The sequence below is a fragment of the Pogoniulus pusillus genome, chromosome 4 (genome assembly GCF_015220805.1).
Source record: "Pogoniulus pusillus isolate bPogPus1 chromosome 4, bPogPus1.pri, whole genome shotgun sequence".
Lineage (NCBI taxonomy): Eukaryota > Metazoa > Chordata > Aves > Piciformes > Lybiidae > Pogoniulus > Pogoniulus pusillus.
In genome coordinates this window covers 12,662,173-12,677,878 of record NC_087267.1, presented here as the reverse complement: position 1 = coordinate 12,677,878, position 15,706 = coordinate 12,662,173, and the positions used below count along the sequence as shown (strand labels likewise).

Sequence of the window (15,706 nt, the reverse complement as noted above, 5' to 3'; positions counted from 1 at the left end):
CCAGAGATAATAAAAAGATAGCTGTTCATCCCTCAGCCAATCATAACTCTGCCCTGAAACAGCACTTTATGGGGAAAAAAAAATACTGTTTTTTAAAGAATATTTATAACAAATTGGACCGCCAAATACTATTGGACATAACCAAAACATACTACACATTCAGTATTTGTTGTTTGGGCATGAGCTTTCTCAGCTTTGGATGGTTCAACTGCTGTTATGTTAATTCTGAATTTCCAGAGTGTAAACAATAGTAACACTTTTAAACTATTCAGTCCTAACTCCTAATCAAATTTGTTGAGCTGTAATTTTAAATTAACAACAACAACAACTTAAAAAAAACCAATCAGATACCATGTTCATTAGTACCCTAACATAATAGTTACTATCATCAGTCTAGGACTCCACTTTTTATTACTGATACTTTAATCTTCTTGGCTAATTAACCAGTTAAATTACTACTCTACCTAAATTCAGAAAGCTCAGCAATAACAGCGAATATTAACATGTTTACATTTTGGTAAGCTCTCATTCACCATAAAGCACTATGTTTCCAGTTGAATATGTTCTAAAGCAAATGAGATAAAAAGAATCTCTGTAACCTACCTCATATTCCCTGCCATGATGAGGAACAGATTATAAATGTGAGAAAATATGAAGAGGAAGAGGATGGTACTGAAGAACATTGTCATCCAAGACCCATGGTCCTCTCGAAACATTTTCAGACGGAGCAACTGACCTGTGGTACACATATTATGAGAAAGCATATTTTTGTCAGTAAATACATGTTTCAATGATAACAAAAATAAAGTTGAGTCTTAAATTGTATTTCTTCTTTTACCAAATTATTCCACTGTGTGTGGGAGAGGAGATCTAGCATTACACAGCTGAACTACTTGTCTGCAGTTAATCAAGAACAGATATTGCTCCTACAAAATAATGAGGTTTCTTCCCACAAGCTTATTGAAAACTTGTTTGGACCTTTACAAAGAGTGTCACTGAGGTGGAAATCTGAAGGAGTCTGCATCACACCTGTGGTACCTGATTGAAATGTGGCTATGGTTTTGCATACGCTATATGTGATTCTACGTGTTGATTCAGCAGCTTTCAGTCATTCTGTTTCAGCCACTAACATCTCTAATCTGCTCTCATGCTGGCACAGGAAGTTGAGCAGCCATGCAAAAGTGGAGAGTGACTCACCCAGAGAAAAAGTACATTTACCTTTTTATTTGTTTTTTTTTCTTTCACTGGAATTAGTTCTATCACTCTGCTGACCTAGAACAGTTGAGTTACGTATCTGCGTAAACTTGTGAAGGAGTGATGGACTGGAGGGGCAACTGCCTGAATCATCACTGTTACATTCTAACACTCCAAAGCAAATGCCACAGTGGGGAAGATCGAGATCTCGGGCCAAGTCCCACTTTTAGTGGCATTTCAGCAGTGTCTTGAGAAGCAAGTCTATTTATAAATGTGGAGGTATCATAAGGAACTCAGTCTGTGTGAGGTCCATTACTTCTGGCATTTCTTCATCAGTGACAAAACCAGTCATTAAATCTTGATGTTTGCCTGTCTCTTTCCACTGATGATAGACTGTGCTAGTTTGAAGCAGGGTAGAATGTTTTGGTGAGAAAAAACTAGATGATAGGCTGTGAAAGGAAAACAATGGTGATGTCTACTCCCCTCACAGTCTCGCTGAGATGCACGGGAACAAGAAAGAAAAACACTACATAACACTCTGGCCATTTTGTGGCACCTTCTGGCTGGGCTCTGGCTGAGCTGCATCTCCCTAACCTCACCTTCCTTTGCTTCTTAACCTCTTGGATGAACCTCTATTCTTCCTTGAGACTAGGGTAAGGTTGAGAGGGGCAGGGGGAAGGTGCAGGTGTGGTTGAGAGCCCCTCCTGGGGACTCAGGTTTCTGGGAGGGGAGTTGTGTTTCTGTATTACTTTTACCTTGTCTATTTCTGTCTATAACTGTATATATTGTAAAATATCTGCTTGTATATTGTGCTAGCTGTAAATAAATAGCTTCATTTATATTCCCAGACCCGGCTGACACTAGTCTGGGCAGCTTCTAAAGTGTGGGGGGGTGGGTAACACCCAAACCATCACATAGACAAATACATTGCAATATGACAATAGTGATCTCATCATATAGGTTTATCTAGTTTGTGAAAAACACAAACATGGATTAGAATTAGGGACTGAGGACATTTTGGCTCATGAGAAATAGAGATTATTTGCTTTTCTGAGAAGGTGACTGCAGGAGTAAGTGATGATGAAAAAATTACTAAGGCTAGAGGGAAACTCCATATAACAAAGCCCAAAAGTACACAAAAATACATTATGAGGAATAAGTAAATAATCACCCCTCCTCTCAGTAAAACTGAGATAACAATGCTGTATAGTCGAATTATTCCTCTATTTCATGAGGTGGTACAAGGCAGAGATGTGTTCCTATCTGCTAGTCACTTAATATCAACACAGGAGATTCTGATAAAGTCTTATACTTCAATACTGCTGAACTTCTCATCTGGGATGACCTCTCCCAACAGCCTGATATGCACTGGGCAAATATCACAAGCCTTAGAATCAATTTCAAATTCTATCGGAGACCTCCAGTGACATTATGGGCAAACCACTTACACTCCACACTCAACTACTTGATCCACGAAAGTGTAGAATTATGTTATTCTCTTTCTTATGACATAGAGTTTTGCTGCATTATATCACAAAGAGACCACAAACTGTTCTTACAATTATTGTTCATTTCCTAGTCAAATATGTACACAGAATGTCACCATGCTACAGAGAGCTAAACATTTCCTAGAGTATTTGAGTTATGACTGTTTCTCAGGGTAATGCTTAATAAACTAAAATACACCAAATAGTGAGGGTTTTTTGCTAAAACAATGTGCATTTTTTAATATGTTCTTTGAATGCTTAGAATATTGAAAAGCCCCTCAGCAAGGCAGAGTGCCACCACAGAAGGCAAGCAGAGTAAGGAGAACAACCAATAATTCAAGCACCAAGGAGAAGGACAGTATCTAATGAGGAGACAGTGCAGTAGCCAGGTGGGGGGGTGACCTCTTCTCCCAGGCAACCACCAATAGAACAAGGGAACACAGTCTCAAGTTGTGCCAGGGAAAGTATAGGCTGGATGTTAGGAGGAAGTTCTTCCCAGAGACAGTGATTTGCCATTGGAATGGGCTGCCCAGGGAGGTGGTGGAGGCACCGTCCCTGGAGGTGTTCAAGAAAAGCCTGGATGAGACACTTATTGCCATGGTCCAGTTGATTGGCTAGGGCTGGGTGCTAGGTTTGACTGGATGATCTTGGAGGTCTCTTCCAACCTGGTTGATTCTATGATTCTATGAAAATAGAGAAATCAGAAGGAAGACGAGGAGCAGGACAGAAAGTATCATGAGCAAAGAGGCTGAAAGGTCTGGGATGGAGGCAATCTTTGGAAGCTGTTGTTGAACTGCGAAGTTCAGTTTCGGCATGGCTTAGGGCTGGACAGGTGGGGGAAGTTATTAAGTGGGGGAAATTAGTTTAAAAACAAAATGACATGTTCATTCACAAAATGAAACAGGAAGATCCCAGGACTGGTGTGTGCAGCTGAAGACCGGAGATGCAGGTTTGGCACAGAAGGACTGGAGGACCTGACAGAGATCAGACAATGGACTGAATTGGTAGGTAGGATCTGAGTGCTGGAGTAAGCAGAGTTGGGTGTTCTCTGACAGGACCCAGATTTTGGAACAAGGTGGGAACTGTGAGGCAGAAGCAGTGATAGGTAGGAAAGTGGGGTGAACCACGCTCTGCAATGGGGCAAAAGCAACATAGGAGCACAAACCATTCCAGTAGCAGGGCTGCAAACCCTGCAAGTAGGGTTCTGGCAGTGAAGTCCAAACACACACATACATGCCTCAAGCCCCTGTACTCCTCTTTCAATGCTGGAAACTGCAACAGCTCCATGTCTAGCTAGAAGGGGACTGTACAATAAGTCTGTTTTTCTCTAAAAATCAAGTAGAAGATGCTATGGCAAGAGCAATTTACCCTGACTGAGAGGAGTGGCTTAGTGATAAAAGGTACCTCCCTTGCAGTTTGATACCTGCTCTCTGAAGAGCTACCATTGTATATGTGGAGTATCACCAGCGCCTTGGATTAAGAACAGTACACGTAAAGTAGAGTTGTGATTTTAGAAGATCCAGAATAATGGAGAGGAAAATTATAGATGGACATCCAGACTTCTGTAAAATAGATTTTTTCAACCTTTCTAAATCAGGTAAGAGAAAGATATATTAAGCATTAATTGCACCTATATTCTCCAAAGCAATGTCTTTTTTTCTTGTTTAGCTGTGACATGGTGACTAACATACACACAGATGTATACATTTGACAAATATTGTCTTTAGCAGGCAAATTCTTACAGCTTAACTATCCTTCTAGCTTGTGTTTGCTATCTAGGATTTCATTAAGTCTCAAGTAAGTACATGAATATAATTTTTAACAAAAAAAAATAGCATCTTAATCACAATACTGATTGAATCATTAAAGAGAAAGGGATTGGGTATTAGCACAATCCACTTACCTACCTGCATACAAATACTGCTGTATATTACTTACTCTTCCCACCATATTAGTATGTAAATTATGGTAAATGCAGTTGAACTAAAATATGTGAAATTCTCCACTTAATACATTGCATTAAGTATCCTTTCGTATCAATTCACTTGAACATGAAAAAGGAATGCATGTGATGATTACCCAACAAGTAAGATGCTAAAGGATATATTACAAATAACACTTCACATTTGTATTACAAAATTTAGGACTACCTGTATAATGTTTTGTGAATTTGCTGAAAGGAGCTAAAAGGGTTACACTTTGGGAGAAGATGTAACAGAAATATATATATTGGGGTGTGAATAGTCAGAAATATGGAAAAACTATCTGGCAACTGGAATGGATTCATACCAGACTGAAATATACTTGCAAACATGCAAATGAAAATTTCTCAGAGTAATCCCAACAAATAAAACAGTTAATGCAAAATTAAGGCTTCTACTACAAAGAACAGGAAGCAGAAAGAAGCAAAGGGCAAACAGAGTAGAGAAGGATTAAATTAACACACAAAAAAAAATCAGTTATTTCAACTTCTTTTTTCTTTCCTTTTTTTTTCCTTGAGACCAAATTAATCTCTGATCATTATGACCATGATAAAAATATCCAAAAACCCCATAGGTATGACAGGGAAGGATGTGCTTCTTAGAACATATCTGCACATACAAAATCAGAGATTTTTCCTTTTTTTTTAATAAACAAATGCACTAAAGCTGAAAGTTATATGCCATATGAATTACTATTATTGATAACCTGTCAACTACGAGTAGCTGCATAAGCAAAGCAAGAGTCTTCTGATTTGCACAATGTTTAGTTCACAAAGTTTCCTCAAAAAAATTTGTTTTTTAACTGAAACAAGGTCTTGAATCTACTCAAGGGTTTTGGAGGCCACATCACAGGCACAGGAAGAATATAGGCTACTACAGGCTTCAGGATTTAAGGCTTTGTAACAAATCAGGCAATAAATCAATTCATCAGCTGAAACTCACTTGTCTTTCTATAATAGTGTGCAAACACTGCTAGGGATAATGACTGGGGAGCTTATAGGTATTGCCAGAGATCCAAGCCATATTTCTTTCAGATCCAAAAGAAGAGGCAACACAACAGGCAAAGACAATACCTGATTAAATCAAGCAGGCTACTTTTTTTAAAGGTAGAACTTTTCCTGCATCTTTAGATCCACAGCCCGTAAGATGGTTGGATCTATCAGACTGCTTCTCAAAAGAGAGATGTAGAAGACTTAGCCATTCATTTCACAGGCTTTCTTCTGTTAATTATGAGTGATTGAGACAATAAACATCAATGCTTTCTTGGGAATATGTGTAACACTCTAATGTCCAGCCCATCATCAAACCAGAGTAATCCTTTAATTCTGGATGCCACATTATGGTTGTTCTTTCTGTCCATTTAATGTTCACGACCATCTCCATCAATGGCTGAAACTGTCCAGCTGAAAAATTAATCTTGATAAATCCAAAGTACTTTTCATCCTTCAGAATTCAGTCCTACGTTCACCAAAGTCTGGCAAGTCTGTTCTGTGCACTAACAACACATGTAAAGCCTCATTTGTCACAGTACAGGTGCTGCTGCTCATTCTGCTACTGCTAAAATGGGTGTATACGTGTTGGCTGGCTTTGTTTAAGAATCCATGGATTTAATAGTGAATAGCAATGCTCAGGGAGTTTTCTTCAACTACAGATGCAGAATTTTGAACATGAACTGTGAAGATGATCAAGTCACATCTTATAGCCTGAGTTACTCTGCTGGTTTGAGTACAGCTGACAGAAAACTTGCTATTATCTGATGAAAAACCAACATGCAAAGCCTCATTTGTCACAGTGTATTGGCATGGTGCTGCTGCTCATTCTGCTACTGCTAAAACGGGTGTATACATGTTGGCTGGCTTTGTTTAAGACTCTATGGATTTAATAGTGAATAGCAATGCTCAGGGAGTTTTCTTCAACTACAGATGCAGAATTTTGAACGTGAACTGTGAAGATGATCAAGTCACATCTTATAGCTTGAGTTACTCTGCTGGTTTGAGTACAGCTGACAGAAAACTTGCTATTATCTGATGAAAAACCAACCAGTGTCACTTCTGAAAACCATTACAGCATGCTCGCAGATCTAACGGATGTTAGGGTAGCTCAGATGGCCTCAGGATATAGCACAGCATGCCAACTGTCTTCCCACATGCAAGGACACTGGGTCCTGATTGTGCAAGGCTTCAAATTGTTTTGATGGAAGGAGTTCCTGTTATGGCACCAAGCTGGGAGTTAAAACACTTGTGATTTTTTCCTCTTGCTTATTTTTTTACCTCAGGAAAAGTTCTCTTTATCTTTCCACCTGTTCCCCTGTGGCCACCTTGCAAACCATTCAGATCAACTGCAAGACACACTGTTTAAAGAACATAGTCTTGGATAGGGACTCTAAGATTTATTATAATACAAATAATTAATAGGAGACAACGTTTTAGAACACACATTGCTACTTTATCCTGCCAGATTACAGCAAAGTGGGCCACAGCTGTCTGCCTCCCTCCTCTTAGACCCACCAATAGTCCTGTTCCAGGAGCTTGATGAGACCAGGAACATGGCATTACAATTCTCTCATGCAGCACAGCCACACTGTCTGTAGCCACTTCAGGGCTTATTTGTACTGCCAACACAACCTAGAATAAAGTGCTTAGGGCCTTCATTAATAATTATTGAAAAGGAAGACAGAGAAGTAGAAAATACAGCGTAGTTAAAAGCAAGCATGACCTGTCCCAAGAGGATTTTAAGAGAAGATAACTTCTCTGTCCATACTCAAATCCCTTTCAATTGAACACATTGTATGAAAATGTTACATAACTGCATTGTACCAATTAGAGCAGCTACATCTCACAGAATTTACAGGGATACCTTAAAAAGCTAATCTGAAATTACACAACATTTGTGTAATTTTTTCTATTCACTAGGGGTATGGAGAAGAGTAGGGAAAAAGAAAGAGTAACCTTAGGTTAAAGTACAGTGCTTCAATACTTATCAACATACATTTAGTGAGCAAACATTCCCCACCTGTGAAATACACAGTGAGTAAACCAGATGGTTTTCTATCTACATTCACCTTCTGGAAAGTCATTTGACTGCTTTTGTTGCTGAGCTTCTAGACAAACAACTTTCTTTCCTAATTTCATTGACTACAGCCTGAACTAGCTTTCTGTCAATTCACTGCCTGGGTGAACCGTAAATCTGCAAAGCACTATAATGAAATCTTTATTTAGCAGCTTTACACTGTAACTCATGTTTGTTATGCTTTGACCTGTGTGAATGCACCTCTTGAAAACACACACTGTATCAAGGTTGACATGAAATAAAACATTGCATTAAAAAAAAATAACTCATCGTAGAATCAACCAGGTTGGAAGAGACCTCCAAGATCATCCAGTCCAACCTAGCACCCAGCCCTAGCCAGTCAACTACACCATGGCACTAAGTGCCTCAGCCAGGCTTTGCTTGAACACCTCCAGGGACAGTAACTCCACCACCTCCCTGGGCAGCCCATTCCAATGCCAATCACCCTCACTGTGAAGAACTTCCTCCTAACATCCAGCCTATACCTCCCCTGGCACAACTTGAGACTGTGTCCCCTTGTTCTATTGCTGGTTGCCTGGGAGAAGAGGCCACCCCCCACCTGGCTACAACCTCCCTTCAGGTAGTTGTAGACAGCAATGAAGTCACCCCTGAGCCTCCTCTTCTCCAGGCTAAACAACCGCAGCTCCCTCAGCCTCTCCTCATAGGGTTTGTGTTCCAGGCCCCTCATCAGATTTGTTGTCCTTCTCTGGACACATTCCAGCACCTCAACATCTCTCTTGAATTGAGGGGTCCAGAACTGGACACAGGACTCAAGGTGTGACCTGACCAGTTCCAAGTACAGGGGCAGAATAACCTCCCTCATCCTACTGGCCACACTGTTCCTGAGCGAGGCCAGGATGCCATTGGCTCTCTTGGCCACCTGGGCACACTGCTGCCTCATCTTCAGCTACTATCTACCAGTACCCCCAGGTCCCTTTCTTCCTGGCTGCCCTCCAGCCACTCAGTCCCCAGCCTGTAGCACTGCTTGGGGTTGTTGTGGTCAAAGTGCAGAACCCTGCACTTGGCCTTGTTAAATTTCATCCCACTGGCCTCTGCCCACCCATCCAGCCTGTCCAGGTCCCTCTGCAGGGCTCTCCTACCTTCCAACAGATCAACACCTGCTCCCAGCTTGGTGTCATACTATCAGTGTAATGGTTAAAGCTGTTCAGAAAATTCAAGGAATCAATAACATTTTCAGAAAGTCCTTTCTCCCTTTCGAAGTAAAATTTACACTGAGTAAAATGTTATTGTGCCATTCTATCAAGCACTGTAGTGGATTCTGTTCCATAAATGACCATCTGGATGACACTCATACAAAGCTCCTATTTGAGTAGACCCTTACATATTGGCATCTGCTGTGTCATTTGGAGAGAGGTTTTAGAAACATAACAAACTGTAACTGGTGACAGCTCATTTTGGCAGACTATTCCAGCCCTTATTTTGTATTTATTATAAATATAAACTTGTTAGGATTAAACATAAGACTTTACAAGTATAAAAACCTTGCTTTAAAAATACAGATCTACATTCCAGAGATTTCATAGCAGACGTTGATGCAAACTGGGCCACAAAAAGATACAACAGTGGACAATTACTGTCCTATATTCTCTCCTGCTTCTTCCAAATATAAACACAGATGCACTAGTGGGTAAGGGGATACTGCTGTTACTGAGGGTGTTTCTCTCATCTAGCGTACACTACAGCAAATATTAGAGAGGAGAGAATGTAAAGATTTGGCTGTGTTAATGTTGTAGGGTAAGATTTAAGTCTTATCTACTTGGAATTTACATTTTTCTCAGATAGAGAAGAGCTTCTGCATCATCCCATATTCTGAATTCTTCTTCCAATTGAAACATACTGAATTTAATTTACAAGTTCTGAGATTCAAGTCCAATACATCTATTGAATACTTTTTTTTTTCAGCTGTTGTTCTCTCTTTTCCCTCCAGGCATACATCATGGAAAGATGATGAATGCTACATGCAGCACTATTTTCATCTGCAACAGAAACTCTGAGCTGGACTGGTACTGCTATTTGCTGATTGGGGTTTGCACATTCATGCTACTGGCAGGATTTCTAGGCAATATACTTGCACTACGACACTATGTGTACTGCATGAAAACATGGACTACCAATACCATATTTCTCTTTAACTTGGCACTGTGTGACTTCACTTGGACTCTGATGGCACCTTTTTCAGTATATTATAGTCTCCAGAAGTCAGCTGTGGATTCCAGCCAAGCATTTTATCAGATCAGAAAACTATTTTTTAGTGTTAATGTCTATGGAAGTGTCTATTTCCTGACACTCATCAGTTTTGACAGGTACCTAGGTGCTGTCCATCCCATCACTTCATTAACATGGTGGAACAAAGGAAAGGCTGTGTTTTGTACCATCGCGGTATGGATCTTCATAGTGATTGCATCAATGCCTGAGATCTACTACACAGCTGCAGTTAAAAGGCACCATCACATCATGGATTTCCTGGATGGCACTGAAGAACCTTTACAATTTGCAGTGCCATTCACCCTCTGCAAGATTGTACTGAGATTCCTAATTCCAGGCACAATCCTCTTTACATGCTATATGTTAACTCTCAAAGCATTACTACAACTCAGTAAACGACAGCAAAGAAGGCACAGACTTGTTAGGCCTCTGTTACTGATTTCAGCTGCTATGATTGTATTTGCTATTTCTTTCATACCTTACCATGTTATGATGATGGTGATACTAACTTACAGAATTAACTGTCAACCACCCTGTGAGAACATAGGTACACTAAGTGGCATTTATAAAGTCACAGAGATCATCTGCAGTATCAACAGTTGCCTTGACCCAATCATTTTTACAGTATCAAATAAGACATTCTATCAAACACTTAAAAGCATAAAATGTCACCCCAAATGCCAGTGCTGCTGCCATCTGGCAGATAGGGTAAGTGATATCACTCTGTCCCTAAGAACATTGACTTAAACATCGGTCTATAAAGACACATCTCCCACTGTCCATTTAAAATGTAGCCTCCTGTACTGTACAACAACCTCCTGAAAAAGCAAGAATGTACCACGATGTGAAGTAAACTTTAAGGAATCATATCATCAACCAGGTTGGAAGAGACCTCCAAGATCATCCAGTCCAACCTAGCACCCAGCCCTAGCCAGTCAACTACACCATGGCACTAAGTGCCTCAGCCAGGCATTGCTTGAACACCTCCAGGGATGGTGACTCCCCCACCTCCCTGGGCAGCCCATTCCAATGCCAATCACTCTCTCTGTGAAGAACTTCCTCCTAACATCCAGCCTATACTTTCCCCGGGCTACCTTGAGACTGTGTCCTCTTGTTCTGTTGGTGGTTGTCTGGGAGAAGAGACCACCCCCCACCTGGCTACAGCCTCCCTTCAGGTAGTTGTAGACAGCAATGAGGTCCCCCCTGAGCCTCCTCTTCTCCAGGCTAAACAACTCCAGCTCCCTCAGCCTCTCCTCACAGGGTTTGTGTTCCAGGTCCCTCACCAGCTTTGTTGCCCTTCTCTGGGCACATTCCAGTATCTCAGCATCTCTCTTGAATTGAGGGGCCCAGAACTGGACACAGTACTCAAGGTGTGGCCTGACCAGTGTTGAGTACAGGGGAAGAATAACCTCCCTTGTCCTACTGGTGATAAGATGACCTATTCCATGACCTTGCCTGGCACTGAGGTCAGGCTGACAGGTCTGTAATTTCCCAGTTCCTCCTTCCAGCCCTTCTTGTAGATGGGTATCACATTGGCCAGCTTCCAGTCTTTGGGGACCTCTCCAGTGAGCCAGGACTGTTGGTAAATGATGGAAAGTGGCTTGGCCAGCTCAACTGCCAGCTCACTCAGCACCCCAGGATGTGAAAAGAAACACTAACAACTCCTTATCTTACAGAACTGGCATTTCAAACATTCTTGTCATAAATCCACCTCAGCTTCTTGTGAAAGAGCACTTCTTACCTGTATGCACATGCAAGATGGAATGAATGATAAAGAAAGGTCATAAGTAGCTAATTCTTGGCCAGAAAAATACAGTAAGATTAAGAGCAGGTAGTGATGAGGAGCCTTCTTACAGTTGCTGTTAATTATTCTTTCATCTATTTCTAAGTGCTCTTGTGATTGTACTATGCAATTAGTAACAATCATGATGCTTACACATGAACTTCCAAGCATTTGCAGAGATGCTTTCTACATGTACTTCATTTTACTGCTGCTTGAACTGGAGCTCCACTGACACTGCCAGTGGAACCTCATTAACCCAGGTAAGTGCAAGCACATTTCCAAAAACAGACAAACAAACAGAATATTGTGCTGGTTTGAGGCTAATTGGAATATTTTACTGAGATAAATTAAATCTTTGCTGTGAGAAGAAACAAAACAACAGTAACCTATATCGCTCATTCTTCTGCTGAGAAACACAACTAGTCAAAATATATAACACACTACTCACACACTTCCCAGCTTTGATTCTGCTCCTTCTCTTTGGCAGTCTCTGTGTGATTGCCTCTGCCTTAACTCTAACCTGACCTAACCCTTTACTTCTTCTCACTTTCTTGTCGTCTATTTGACATCTCACCTCAGATCTCACCTCACTCTCCAGATTTATCATGTGAGATATACAGGGATTGATCCAGTTATTTCTGAAGGGAGGGAAAGAGGAGGTTTGGGTCAGGGGCCTCCTGGCAATCTATTTTGAGAGGAATTTTGTGTTTCTGTATTAATTTTAATTTGGATATAACTGTAAATATGTAAATATTTGTATATATCATGTATATATATGCTTGTAAATTGTGCTAAGATGTAAATATAGCTTTATTCCTTAACTTCCAGCTGGCTGCACCTAGTGTGGATGATTTCATAAGTGTGGGGGAGGTGGGTAACTCCCTAACCATCACAGAGAGTGATATATAAGGATAGTCAGAGCCACAGTAAATCTACTCTTGAAGCAAACAAGCACAGACTGAGGAGCTTTGTTAAGTCTTCCCCCAGGGCAGCAAGGTTTCCAAAACAATAGAATGTGGTGTTCCCCAAACCCTGGGCAATTTCAGCTTTCTCATAAGTGTTTTGCTTTGTGTGACTGTGTGGATCTGCCACAAAATCTGAGCTCATCAGCATGAGGGGGCATGCACAGGAAAAGTTCTGAAATACAGAGATGGATGAACTGCAAGAAAAGTAAGAGATGCTGCCCAGACCCAGATACAGGACCTTGCACTGCCTTGTCAAACTTCACAAGTTTGGCATGGGCCCGTATCTACAGCCTATCAAGGTCTCTCTTGATGGTATCTCTTCCCTCCAGTGTGTTGACCACACCAGACAGCTTGGTATCATCAGTAAACTTGCTGAGAGTGCACTGAATCCAACTATCCATGTCACCAACAAAGATGTTAAACAGCACCAATCCCTCCACTCATAACAGGCTCCATTTGGACACAGATCCATTGACAGCAACTCTTTTAAGAGCGGCCATCTAGCCAGTATACAATAACTACAACTATGGGGGTTTAAAATCTTTGGAACTGTGGCACAGAACGACAAAATGGGTCCTAATAACCAATGACAAACCAGCTCCTGACAACTTGAAACACTTTACCTGTGTTTGGATGTACCAGCAAACACGGCATCTCGTAGCACAACTGCATGTTTACATTCCATGCAGAAGAGTTGTGCACTTACCTCATTTTAGTGTCCCTTTGCTCCTTTGATAATTTCTTAACCTTTCCATTTCCCTTATTTAAAATAAAAATATTCACTTTTTTCTCTTCTTTCCTATTTTTTTTTAATGCATGAGTTTTCTTTTTAAAACAAGAGAGGGCTACTAACAGTGCATTGGCTCGCTTAAGGCAGAGAGCTTTTTAATCCACAATAGTACACCCATTGGCGATTACCTACTACAATGTACACGTATATCTCAGACTGATACAGAAACAATGTCAATGCCATTTAATGACAAAGGTGCTCTCAGCATGAAGAAGGACAGAACAGGAGAGATCGGTGTGTAGCTCTGTGCTAAGTGAGTTTATTACTCCCCCTAGGTTGCACCCAAGCTTGCAAACAGCAAGCTATTTCAAAAAGCAAACACCTGTCATTTTTATCTTTCAATGTATCTTTAAAGGCACAGATGCACTTTTTCTTTCTCCACCTCTTGGGAAGAGATTCTCAGGTTCTACCTTCCAGGACTTCTAGTAAGCGAGCTTTTTCAGGAGAGACAACAACAGCTTAGACCAACAACTTCTCTAAATTCTCCAGAGATTTTTAATAGCAACACAGTTGGTTTTCTGTTTGGACAGATCATTTTATTCTCACTGCATAATATCTACACTACACAGATGTTAATGTTACTATTACACATTAATCAACTACCACTAGAAAGAACTTTGGTTGTTAATGAAAAAAAAAAGCATTCAATTCACATGAAATTCTGAAAAAGATTATCAAAATCACTGATTTTGGGAAAAAAATATTTCTTCCTCTTGAACTGATGCCTTTATAACACCTATGAATACAGCTTGTGCTCGCAACTTGCTATTAATAATAATAATAACTTGCAATCTTATGATAAAAATAAACACTTCAATCAAAGATTAGATTGAAAGCCTCCAGTGAGCTCAAGACAAATAAAGTGAGAACTCAACTGGCAAACTGCATCTGGAGCTCTCAATATAGAAAGGACATGGACCTGATGGAGTAGGTCCAGAGGAGGGCCATGAAAATGATTAGGAGATTGAAGCACCTCTTCTACAAAGACAGACTGAGGGAGCTGGGGTTGTTCAGTATGGAGAAGATGAGGCTCTGGGGAGACCTAATAGCAGCCTTCCAGTACCTGAAGAGGGCCTACAAGAAGGATGGAGAGAGACTGTTTACAAAGGCCTGTAATGATAGGACAAAGGGCAATAGCTTCAAGCTAGAGAAGATCAGATTTAGATGGGATATTAGGAAGAGGTTCTTTACTATGAGGGTGGTGGAACACTGGAACAGGTTGCCCAGAGAGGTGGTTGGGGCCCTATCCCTGGAGATATTCAAGAGGACGCTAGCCAGGGCTCTGAGCAACCTGATCTAGCTGAGGATGTTCCTACTTACTGCAGAGAAGGTTGGACTAGATGACCTTCAGAGGTCCCTTCCAACCTAGACCATTCTATGATTCTATGAAAGTACTTAAAAAGCTTGACAGATGACCCTTCCACAACTCAGCTGTGGTGCCTTTTGCAAGAAGCAGATTGCAGAGATTCTCAAAGTCTAGGGCTTCTCTGTTTCACTGTGTAAAAAGAAAAACTAAGGCAACAATAAGGAAATGCATTAAAGTCAAGGAGGGAGTCTGACTCAAACAGAAAAAAAGCTAAGGAGAAACTTTATTCTGGTCAGGTAATGAGAACATAAAATGCATTTAAGTGAACAGGAATGAGCTTTATATTCACAATATGACTGACCTATGCAGCATACTTGCATAGAAAAATGCAAAAATTAGATGTTTCTTACTTACTGTCAGCATCACCTTACCAAAGGGCTGCATGGTGCAGGGCAGACAAGATAGAGCAGTGCCAGCAGCTGCTATCACGAGCCTGGGAGAGTATCAAGGAGCACTTACTACACTGTGCCAATGACCAGGGAATCCCCAGGAAAGCAGAGGCAGGGAGATGCTCTTGCAGGTCTGAATCCAATCTGCTGCCAACTCCAAAGGTAAAAATTGCCATGAAATCGTATGTATCAATGCAACACTGATTTATGCTGCATATCCTTTGATCCTCCCTGACCCCAAAAATATGAACAAGAGGAGCAGAAAGCATGGGTGACAGCCTTGCTCTAAACACTTTTCTAGGGTCAAGCAGGAGCAAGATGAAGTTCAAGCTATGAAATATTGAGTAAGGTAGAAGTCCTAACTCTTCATCCAGTGTTCTGCACTCACTCTGAAACTCTACTAGAATCTGGTTTTCTGCATTGTTCCTTGGTTTTGTTCCACTGAAAGGAAAATA

The 15,706-nt window shown here is 40.8% G+C and overlaps 2 protein-coding genes across 6 annotated transcripts in view; one reads left to right on the top strand and one right to left on the bottom strand.

Annotated features, from left to right (window-relative positions):
* TMEM117 (transmembrane protein 117) overlaps positions 1–15,706 on the bottom strand; it is a 336,585-nt gene that overhangs the window by 297,197 nt on the left and 23,682 nt on the right. For 4 of the 5 annotated variants that reach the window (XR_010302061.1, XM_064142216.1, XM_064142218.1 and 1 more), the window contains exon 3: positions 604–736. The exons of the other annotated variant lie outside the window; for it this stretch is intronic. Coding sequence is in view for 3 of the 4 variants with exons in the window: in XM_064142216.1 (XP_063998286.1) it covers positions 604–736 (133 nt within the window). In the remaining variant the exon portion in view is untranslated. The remainder of the gene's footprint in view (positions 1–603; positions 737–15,706) is intronic. 5 annotated transcript variants of the gene reach the window in all.
* LOC135175090 (P2Y purinoceptor 1-like) lies at positions 4,209–10,705 on the top strand. The gene is made up of 2 exons (XM_064142899.1): positions 4,209–4,278; positions 9,681–10,705. Exons 1-2 carry the CDS (start codon positions 4,209–4,211, stop codon positions 10,703–10,705), a joined length of 1,095 nt encoding a protein of 364 aa, XP_063998969.1.